Genomic DNA, 11,709 nt, shown 5'->3' with positions numbered 1-11,709 from the left:
ATAGTTGATGCAAGGCTAGAGTTCGTCTAAAGTAGTATTGGTTTTGATCATAGATGGGTTGTACCAAGAGTAGGGAGGAATGGGGGATTAGTTCTTTATTGGAAAGCTGGGATTAGTTTTGAGGTGGGGTTTTCTGATGTTAAGGAGCTGCTATCATGGCAGATTGCAGAAGGAAAGCCATTAGAACTGTTTGCATACACGGCTTGGATGGTGTTGAATCAGAGAAATAAAGCTCGACTGAATTTACAACCTATCTCGCTTCATCAAGTGGCAAAACAGTCGAAGGAGATGCTGGCACAATTTCGTGCAAATCAGCAAGTTCCTGAGGTACAGATAATGAATAGTGGCAACAGAGGATCAAGATGGAGGTATCCGCAAGCGGGTTTGGTAAAAATAAATTTTGATAAAGTTATATTTAGTGAATCTCATATGTCCGGTATTGGAGTAGTAATCTGGGATGATAAGGGAGTTGTTTTGGCATCTTGCTTAGCAAAAATCCATCAAGCATACAAGGCTGATGAGATTGAAGCACTGGCAGCCATAAAGGCTTTGTCTTTTGCGTTTGAGCTGGGTTTCTTAAGCGCCATTCTTGAAGGTGATTCGCTTGGACTGATTCAAGCATTGAAGTCAGAGGAGCATATCTTATCACCAATGGGTTTGTTGATAGAGGATGTGAAGATGTTTGCTAATAATTATGTAAGATTGTTGTATTCTCACATTAAGAGAAACAACAATAGGATAGCTCATAGTCTGGCGAAAAATGCGTTACGCATACCAAATTTTCAAGTATAGATGGAAGATGTCTCATCGCATTTTGTTTTGATTTTACAATTGGATGTAGTTGATTTACATTTATAAAATCAATCAGTTTCTTTCTCCAAAAAAAAAAAAAAACACTTCGTCCAAGAGACATTTAGAATATATACCAATATCCTCCACTCCAATATTTTTTTAAAACATTTAGAATTTTCATTTTTTTTTTCCTTGTTTTCTTCATGAAGCTTAATTTGAATATTTGGGCTTATTGGTGGGGGCTAGGAGTAGGTATAATTGGACTTGAACTCGTTAGCCCATCCAAATGCAAAGGAGAAAAAAGAGGATATGGATAGAGGGGAAATTTTGACCTGGAGAAAACTAGACTAATCTGAACACAAACTGATACGGGTTTGACCATTGACGTGCTGATTTGATTATTATAGCATAATTTTGTTGCAAATTAAACAAAAATTCGTTAGCAAAAGTGTTCTGTTACATATATATTTGGTGAATATTTAGTGCCATCTATGCGTTTTTGTTGTAAGATGTTATTTGACTAGAGTGGAAGTGAGTTATAAATAGCGTAGAATACTATAATTGTTCGTAATGAATTTCACCCAAAAAAAAAAAAATTTGTTCGTAATGAGTGATATGTGAAACATAATAACAACACAACCAAAACATAGCGTTTTAGCGTTACAAATTTAATTGTAAATATTTGCAGGAGTCATGATCTGATAAGACTAAAATTCTTAGGTACTTTCTCAATTATGAGTCTCAAAATGAGGTTCTACTAAGAATGCTTTTCATACTAGATCGAGAAAGTTACAATAAAATCGCCACTTGATTATTATGGGAAAAAAAAATCAAGAAACCTCAAAAAATATTTTTATAAGATTAAAAATTATGATTATATTTTCTCAAATATAAAGAAAATAGCAAATTACATTGCTCCTTTCCCTATTTCAAATTTAAGATAGAAAATTACAATACTTTAATTCCTAGTTACATATTAAGAAAAGGAAAAATAAAATGAATAAGTAATAAACTAAATCCTTTAATCTAAAGTCAGATATCAGTCTCTTATCTCATCCAATTCAAAAATCAGTCTCCTTGGCTTCAAAAAAAATATATATATCAGTCTCCTTAGAATTAATGGCCAATTATAGTGTTTTCATCCCTACAAGCAAGGAAATATATCTATAAACATTACGTCATGCATAAAACATATTTAGAAGAAAAAAAAAATCTAAAAAAGTGGTATGTTGTTTCCCCTAAACCGTGTATGTCATCACGCCTATGATGTAAATGATTTTCTTAAGAGTTGCCCAGTATTGATCCATCCTAAATATGGATCTAAGAGCACCACTAACTAGGGCCAACTCAATACATTTTGGGATGGATTGAGTTAGATCACCTGAGTAAAAATCGCAAACTATTTCATTGATTTTACTAGGGGCGGAAGAAAAGGATATATATATATATATATATATATATATATATATATAGCTTTAAAATAGATTTTGAGACTTCAATAATAGTCAAGGTCCCCAGTCTTACTTTAAAGACAACTCATTCCCGCCCCTTAATAGTTAAAAGCTTTGCTCGGCCTCTCATTCCAAGAAAAAATCTATAAATATATGTTTATTAATTAACATACTGAAATTCAAATTCAGGACATATAGCAATAGGGGTTTACCAAAGTTTGAGTAATCTTATCCAGAGCATAGCTTTTAGAAGTACCAACAGTTGTCATTTGCTCTCTTTTTTTTCTTTTTTTTTTGAGAATTTTGTCATTTGCAATGTTAGTTGATAATGCAAACAGTTTTAGTTTCAAAACCATCATCTGTTGCATCTCTTTCAAATCTATCAAAAACTTACTTGAAAACCCAAAAAGAGGAAGAAGAATTAACTCATCCAAAAAGATAAAAGAAAGAAGAACAAAAGCAATGGAGAATAGAAAGATTGTGGCAATTTCAAATTCAAATACAGTAGGGGTATCCAAAAGACCTTGATATAAGTTCAAACAAGAGACGCTCATCGCAAATGCTATACATAAGTAATTGAAAATATTGTGGTGTGAAATGTACTCTTAAATTATGGAACAAAATATACAAATTCAGAATTTGACTTTATGAGGAAGATAAGTGAGTTAACACATGCATGTTGTGCGTGTGTGTCTGTGAGAGAGAAAGAGAGAGTGAGGAAACAACAAATTTTTACTTCGATAGTTTCTTTCCTTCACATAATACATAGGAAAGTTCAGCCTGTTTTGTGATCTGTAAGTCACAAGCATACAACTGCAACTATTAAGTAATTTCAACATTGGAACGCTAAAGGATTGAGGCATCTACTATATATACCAGCACCTGATGATCCTTACATCTTGAAAGTCGTATACATTCACAAGACCGTGGGGAAGAAAAAGTTACCAAGTGTTCGGGAAAAAAGAAAAAGAAAAAGAAAAAAGGCCTCACTATGTTAGCAAACAGAAAGTGCCTCCCTAAATCCAATGCTAAAACTACTCTGTTGACCCTTCTTGCCCAAACTAGCATTGCCTTTCTGCATCATGGCCACAAACTCATTGTAATCTATCCGTCCATCCTGAAAGACAAGTACAAGGCAAATCTTAAATCAAAAGAAGACAGAATTGAATTACAGTATTAAAGAAGCATTAACAAAAAAGATTGTATAAGTTAGAACTCAAGTGTAATCTATTTGGCCAACTTGTCTATGTCATTCCTAATCGGTCGTACAAGTTCAGAATTAAGAGGTTACCCGACTGAAGTAATACCTCTCCAGCCAGTATTATAATAATTTCCATTTCTCATGTGCTTCAACATAACAAAAGTATAGCTTAACCATTGAGTTTTGTAGCCAAGGGTCTCTCTCTCTCCCTTAATCATTTAACTCGAAAGTTTGAGTTCAGTGCATGACAGAAAGGTGCTTGTAGGGTTAATAAATTCGTATATCAATAATAAAATTTCCCATCAATTTATTCATATAAGATCTGTTTTTTCGGGGCTAAATTGTTCGTAAAGGATCTTGAGACCAATAATTGCTTTTGAAGTGAAAGATCAACTAAACAGAATATAAAGCAATTTAGCACTAAACCTTTTTTCCCGTCATATTCTCAAGCTCTCTCTCTTCTTCCCTTATTTTTAATTCTTTTTTACTTTTTCTTTCTTTCTTTCTTTCTTTTTACAGGCATCATTTTTGCACTTTGTATAGTGTGTCTCTGTGTGTGTTTGCATGCAGCTGTCCATTTTTTGTCAACATGGCTTCTGAAGGAATTAGAAGGTGGTTGATAACTAGCCATATTTTTTTACTTTTCTATTAGTTCCCATGTCAGAGATTCCCATCGTAGAATTGTCCAAGTATTAAGTTTCACTATGCGCCACATGTGGTATTGATGTAAGGATGGCTTATTCAATTCTAAGTAAAAATAAGATTATGTGATCGCCAGGAATATACTTACATTATCCTGATCTACTTCTCGGATAATTTCTTCCAAGTGGGCATCCTCAATGCCAAACTCCTCACAAGCCTGTTGGAGCTCATCTTGCGTGATATAGCCACTTCCGTCTTTGTCAAAATATGAAAAAGCTGCAAGTAGATGATCTTCCCTCTCGACTTTGTTTAGATGCAACGTTGCAGCAATGAACTCCCCATAATCAATTGTGCCACTATTATCAACATCTGCCTGTAATTTTAAAACAAGCATTAGGCCATTGTCTAAAAATACATATAATGAATATTGTGCAGAGTGTAGGATTTAAACAAAGTTCAAGATATATATCAATTTGAATACAGGAGAAAACACAACCACACTCAGAAAAATGTATACTTAAGGAATAGCCATCCTTGAATAAAGGAAAAGAATACATTGGAGAGGTTTTGCATGCATGATGCTGTGCAAGCAGTGACAGAACAGGAGAACATGGAGCAATGCATCGACTTCAGGAGAAATGGTGTTACAGCGGCAGAATTTTTTCTTTTGAGACATGGGTCAACCCTTGTAACAAAGAAGGATTCCAGAAAAACTTTCAATCCAACACCATGATAAAATACTACCCCCAACGATTAGACAGACTACGTCCACAAGATTTTATTTTTAAAAAGCTCCATTAGCAGTTATTTTGCTGTAATTGGATAAGTTATTAGGAAATGATGGAACAAAAACAGAAAGAATAATGCATCAAAGTGCAGGTAATGCAACCTTGAAGGAGAAAGACAGAAAGTAGATAACCAAATGAGAGAGTTCTCTTTGTGTTATGAATAGAAGGCTCCATGTTGGACTTTTTGTGTAAGGAAATCTGAACCATTGGCCTTTTCCCTAAACCACTTGAATGGGATTATATATCTGTTCTGAACTTGGGCTAGTAAGGTAAATCCTTGAATCTCAATCATAAAAATAACAACACTAGAAAGCAACAAAACAAAAGAATTAGAACCATATATCCTAAAGCGAAAGTCCCATGGTCAAAATCCAGTTCAGTGATTCAAATATCTGAATTTCTGTGTCTCCTTGGCAGGTGAAGAGGAAGAAATACTTCCTGGGGTCTGCCGGAAAATTCACCCTCTATTTTCAACCAAAGAAATACTTGTCAATTTGAACCTTATAACCAAAGATGATATCTCTCACCCTCTATTTTCATTCAAGTAGAAAGAAATTTTACAATTTGAGGAAAGAAATGATGCATTACTCCTTTAATTTAAAATGCTAATCAAGAGTTCATGGGTTTCAAGTGTCGCATATGAGTAAAATACATTTCTGTTACAATACTTACAGCCTGCATAAGATCATGTATTTCGGACTCGTTTAGATTGGCACCAAATCTTTTTAGTCCATCTTTGAGCTCTTCAAAAGTAATTTGACCACTATTGTCAGCGTCTATCACATTGAACATTTCTTTTAACCCGGCAATTTCTTCTTCAGAGAGGTGCTCTGCAATAACCTACAGATAATAAATGTAAAAATTAAGAAAGCAATTTCTTAACATAATTAAATCTATAAAGAATTAGTCACAAATACTTTTGGGATTGACTTATGTGAAAATAAAATAACAACTTACTCTAAGAGCCATTCTCTTAAGCCTATCCATTGCAGAAAACTGTTTTAAGCGACTCAATACTGCAGAATCAAGAGCCTTGTCTGGAGCCACTCCATCAACCTGAACCCAAGGATGGCCTGCAACAAATCACAAAAAAATTATCAATGGAAAAGAATTACTTCCTTATATTGACATAAACATGAGTTCCAAGTCCATCAAATAAACAAATAGCTCACATATATAGAATAACAATGCAAAGTCATCTGCCTTATCCAAATGCTTTTGAAATTCTACTTTCCTTATGCTGTATTTTCTTTTTCTGTTTGATGAATCATTTTTCTTATTTTCACTTCAAGCAGCAATGACTGTGATGATGCATGTCATTCTACATTCCTTCGAAATAAGAAAAAGAAAAAAAAAAATCTTCTGACTCTGAAATAAACTTTCTAATGAAGGCTTTTCTTCAAACAGCCAACTAGCAGAAAACAGGCACAAAATTTTTACAAGCCATTTTATCAGTATTACAACAGAAAGCTACTTATTAAATTTGCTCTGACAAACAAGGTAAGTAACAGACCAGGTGAGTTTAAGTGGTCTCAGTCAGGTTATTCACATCTGGCTATCTATCAACAACTATATAATACAACAAACGAGGCTTAGACCTAAACGTTTGGGGTTGGCTATCAACAATTATATAATAAAAGCCCAAAAGCAACAATTTGAGTGGCCAATATAGGAAATTGTCAATGAAATTACATGTATGTCATGCCATCTGTTGAGAGGGGGCTTGCCATACTATCACTAGCATGATTATTCTCAGATATATCTGTAGGGGAGGAAACAGAAAAAAAAGAAACAACTTACACAATACTTCATGTGCAGTTATCCGCTTTCTTGGGTTTCTGACAAGCATCTTCCTAACTAAATCTTTTGCACTCTCGGAGATATTAGGCCAGGGATCTGATGAGAAGTCCAGGTCACCATGCAAAACCTCTTCAAATATCTCGTGCTCCGTTTCTATTTCAAAACGAAAAAGGAAAAGAAGAGAAGAAAAAAGTAAATTTAAATTACTAGAACTATAGTAAAACAATCTATGAAAGCACCAATAAGAAGAAATAAAAATCCATATTCTAAAGCATATTAGGATTCTTACCAGCCCAAAAAGGAGGCACCCCACTTAAAAGAATGTAAAGGATCACACCAGCACTCCAAACATCTGATTCTGGACCATAAACCTTACGCAAAACTTCAGGGGCAACATAATATGGGCTTCCAACCACATCACTGAAAATTTCCCCTGTAATCTAGGACTATCAGTAATAAAATACACATAGCATAATTGTATTTAGATAACTGCAAAACTTTAAAAAAAAAATATGCATATCAAGAGTTCATACGCTACTAAATAATCTACTATCATCTGGTGAACATCACAGTATAATCAAAAGCAACATAATTTGCATTATGGTTGTCTAATAGAATTCTTCTACTTATTTGACAGGTATAGGCTGATCTCAAAACTCCCAAATGATTCCTCTCCCCTGCAACAATGATCTAGAGACTCTACATTAATATATATATATATATATAGGGAGCCTAAAGCTTTAAAATTACCAATCCAAACATATTAATCCTATAAATAAAAAGCAAGAAAGACTACCCCAGAACTTGAGGCAACAATAAATGTATCATAAGCAGAAAAACTAATAGCCACATTTACCATAACCAAGTGCATTATTTGAACTGTATTAAATCTACATTACCACCTCTAGCAAATTAGTTACAAATTTCAAATATAAGTAAAAAAAAAAAAGATTTTGCTTGTAAGCTTGTTCTAGCAAAGTAGTTACAATAGGACAGGGTGAGGCTAAATATGTCCATAAGAGAGTTCCCAATTCAATATGTAATAAGTTTATGTAATTTCAAAATATCAAGTACAGTCTACTGGCAGTAATTATAGATGATAGAACAAGACAAATTGAGGTGAAGCCAAAGAAATACAAGTTAAAGGGAAGGAGACTTCTGGAACAAACCTGGCTTATAGAATACTGATAGTCCGAAATCAATTGCCATGAGAGGCGAATCCTCCTGGTCATTGACAAAAAGAAAATTCTCTGGCTTAAGATCACGATGCATGACCCCTAAAGAGTGGCAGGCTTCTATAACACCAACTACTGTCCTAGTTAGCTGAGCTGCCTTCCTTTCTGAAAAATGCCCCAGCTGAATGATCCTATCGAAGAGTTCACCCCCTGCACACAACTCCATTACAACATGAACAGCAACAGCATCCTCATAAGCCCCTTTAATTGAGATTATATTAGGCTGCCCTGCTAAGTGATGCATTATCTGAATTTCCCTCCTCACATCCTCCACATCATCATTCGTCAACAACTTCCTCTTCGCAATAGATTTGCACGCGTACTGTCTCCCAGTCCCCTTCTCCACGCAAAGAAATGTCGTCCCAAATTGCCCGTGCCCAAGCTTCGGCCCCAAGTTATAGTACTCCTTCAAATGACCAGTCTTGGTTTGCAAAACAGAATCAGCCCGAAGCCCCGCACTCGCTAATCTCTTCACATTATAAGGAAGCTTCCTCGGCTTTAATAGCTCTATTGGCTTAGCAACCTCCTCTTGCTCCTTTGGAATTGGAATTGGAATTGGAATTGGCAGCTGTACCGGTTTAATAGTAATAGTAATCTCTTCCTTGTGCTTCAATGGTTGTTCTGCAGGTTTTTTAGTCTCTTCCTCTTTGTCCGGCTTCTCGGGTTGTGCTAATTTATCATCCTCTACATTTCTAATGGGCTGTACTGGCTTAATATCTTCAATGACTATCTTAACCATTTCCGGAGGCTTGTTTTGTATAGGTAAAGGAAAATCTACTTCTTTTTTCACAGAAGCTGATGATTCATTGGCAATTCCTTTCTGAGAAACGATGCAGTCCTGGGATCTAGTCCACCAAACCGATTTGGAAATCGATTCCAGAAGTCCATACTTGGAAGGAGCTCTGTTTCCCACACAGTTATTTCCCATTGAATTCTATTGTTACTATTTTTGCCCCTGTATTCTTCTTCTTGTACGAACCATATAAGTGAGATATGAGAGAAACGCTACAACCCCATTTCGTTTTTCGCAAATGGTTATTGGAATCTGAAGCAAAAAGCATTAGCCATTGGTGTACGAAACAAACCCATTCAACAGAGTCGCTGAGAAACCTGAATAAAACCTCTCCTTTTTTTAAAGAAGACTTGTAAAACGAAGCAAGATTATCGTAATGAGAATATAAAGTTCGAGGAAACCAATGGAAAATTACGTGGAATTGACGCAATCAACGCCGAAGAATTACAAAGAAGAAAGATTCAGAGAATGGAATGAATAAAAAATGGGCGCCATGGAAAGACAGAACAAAATATTTGAGTAGTTGAGAAATTTGTGACAAAAGGGTATATTGAAATTTTTAATTTTGTTTCGCGGATTATTAATGTAGGACACGAAAGGAGAAGAGAAACAAGGAAAAGAGGAACACACAGAGACAGAGAGAGAGAGAGAGTCGCAGGTTTTTGTGTTTGGAATGTCTCAAATTTCTAGGGTCGGAGTCGGACGCGTTATTTAAAGTCTTAATAGTAATTTAATTTCGTGGGTTTTTCTTTCTTCGATATTACTGTATAAAATTATAAAATAATAAATAATCTTTTTGGAGTCACTCTTTTGTTTAGCTCTCTGTTAATGGTGCCAATTGGACTGTGATTTGGACCCGAAACCTCTTCTTTTTTTTTTAAAGAATTAACTTAATAATAGTAATAAAAAAAAATCTTAGCATTAACAGCATGGCTTGAATTCACATCAGTCAGCAGGTGGAAGTTGGATTAAGGTTGCGGCTCGGTGGGCCAGACTCTTCACCGCCGGCGACCGGCCCGTGCCGGTGTATTCTTTACGTGTTTTTTATTTTTGTTTTGTTTTTAAGGGGTCTTAGGGTGAGGGTATTTTGGTCCTTTTCTTGCTTTATCTTTTATTTTTGCATAAAAAGATTAGTAGCTTCGTTTGCTTTAATTGGATAATAAAGAGAAGGAATGAATAAGATAACATTACTCCTAAATTCAACAACTTTGATTCATTGTTTTGGCAGGATTTTCTCCTAGATATGCTTATTCTTTACTTCTTCTTTTTCTTTTTTAAGGAAGAAAAATAATTGATCCTCATCTTCTTCAAATTTCATTGTATATAATATAAACCATGATAACATGAAGTAAGGGTCTCAACTCTCAAGTGAACCCACCTTTAAGCTTCACTTTTATAATAATTTGAAACAATTTTTCTCCTAAGGCTCAATGTCCAGTTTAGGATGATCAAACCATATGAAACTTTACAAAAATTCAAGTAGAATTTGACAATGAGAAATTAGAGATTAGAAGTCTGTTACTTATATTTATCTATTACTATAATTAGGCAATTGGAAGTCATGAGAAGCGTGCATCACACTACAGCCCAATTTTACAATGAGAAATTGGAGATTAGTTACTTATATTTATCTATTATATGGCTAGGCAATTGAAAATTATGAGAAGGGTGCATTGCATTACGGCCCAATTATACAATGAAAAATTGGAGATTGGTTACTTATATTTATCTATTACTATGATTAGACAATTGAAAGTCATGAGAAGCATGCATCACATTTTGGCACAGTTTTTATCCTACTAACACTAAGGCCTAATGTCCAGTTTAGAATGATCAAACTACATGAAACTTTACAAAAATTCAAATGAAATTTGACAATAAGATATTGGAGATTAAAAGTTTTTTACTTATTTATCTTATCTATTACTATGACTAAGTAATTGAAAATCATGAGAAACGTGCGTCAGGGGGGAATAAAACTGGTCTTCTAAGTTAGGCTGTACCTATCAAAGTGGAATGGATTTTTATTACTTGTTTGAACTTTGAATGCTTCGAATAGATCCTCCACCAGAGCAAAGGGTATTACCGAGTCCAGAGGCAATTTGGTGCCTCCACGGGATTGGCTTTTGACATCCTTTGGTTTGGTCAACATTGGATAAGTCATAAGTGGTGTAGCAGTATGTGAATTTGTTGAAAATTCAATTTCCAAACGTGCATTACTGGCACATTAATAATATTTATCAAGACTTTAAGGCATGCCACTAAGTACTTCAAGGCGTGAAACGCACAAGTGTCAATTTTCGTTTTAACCTTTTGTTGGGATGAGGTTTCTCTGCAATTCATTCTCGCATCAAAGGATGAAATCCCTTTCAAACGAAGGTAATTGGTATCCCGGTGATATATCAAATTTCTCTCATAAGATTGTTATATTTGCACTATTGTAAGAGATATTTACTAAGAGTCTCACTTTTGTGAGAGATATTTGATACATCACCGTGATATGAAATAAAATAAAAACAGTTTCTTAAGCGCAGTGGGCCATATGTATAAGTAAAATTCAGGTCAAATCTCAAGTTTTATCTTCTATTTGGGGCCTAAAATCCAATCAGAACTTAGCCCAACTAATTATAGTCAAATTTATAATGCATACAAGTGTAGACCTTTTTTTTTTTTTGGCTTCATTTGTAGCCGTACCTCTGCAATCACGAGATTACTCAGCAAAAGTATTGATGCATGCTTGACCTTTCAAATTAGTGAATCCTAGCAGCCCTGTGCATGTATAGTAAAAAGTTGTTGCAGCCCTTTGTACCCCCCATAATCCAGCACAATGTTAATAGCCAATTTCAAATAAAGGCAATAACATGATGTCAAACTAGAACAAAGACACCATGAAGCAAATGGTATCAAATCATTTGATGCAAACATAACTATAAGTGTAAATATGTAGCCATACATACAAAACTAAATTATAGTGGGCAAAGGGTTAGATCTTCACCATTCAAATGGA

General features: G+C 34.7%; 1 protein-coding gene across 2 annotated transcripts; it reads right to left on the bottom strand.

Moving 5' to 3' along the window:
* Positions 1-2,807: 2,807 nt before the first annotated feature.
* LOC142610986 (calcium-dependent protein kinase 26-like) lies at positions 2,808-9,385 on the bottom strand. 2 transcript variants are annotated; one of them, XM_075782979.1, is made up of 7 exons: positions 7,844-9,385; positions 6,964-7,107; positions 6,675-6,827; positions 5,832-5,947; positions 5,550-5,714; positions 4,235-4,459; positions 2,808-3,360 (listed from the first exon to the last, which is right to left on the bottom strand). In XM_075782979.1, the coding sequence occupies exons 1-7, from the start codon at positions 8,835-8,837 to the stop codon at positions 3,238-3,240; spliced, it is 1,920 nt and encodes a 639-aa protein (XP_075639094.1). In that variant the 5' UTR covers positions 8,838-9,385; the 3' UTR covers positions 2,808-3,237. The 2 variants fall into 2 exon arrangements, with proteins under 2 accessions (XP_075639094.1, XP_075639093.1); XM_075782978.1 differs by having other exon boundaries at positions 2,811-3,360; positions 5,547-5,714.
* Between the last annotated feature and the right edge of the window lie 2,324 nt (positions 9,386-11,709).

The sequence above is a fragment of the Castanea sativa genome, chromosome 9, assembly GCF_040712315.1.
Source record: "Castanea sativa cultivar Marrone di Chiusa Pesio chromosome 9, ASM4071231v1".
In the NCBI taxonomy this organism is placed as follows: domain Eukaryota; kingdom Viridiplantae; phylum Streptophyta; class Magnoliopsida; order Fagales; family Fagaceae; genus Castanea; species Castanea sativa.
The sequence above is the reverse complement of the archived record's forward strand: the minus strand, read 5'-3'. Positions and strand labels throughout refer to the sequence as shown.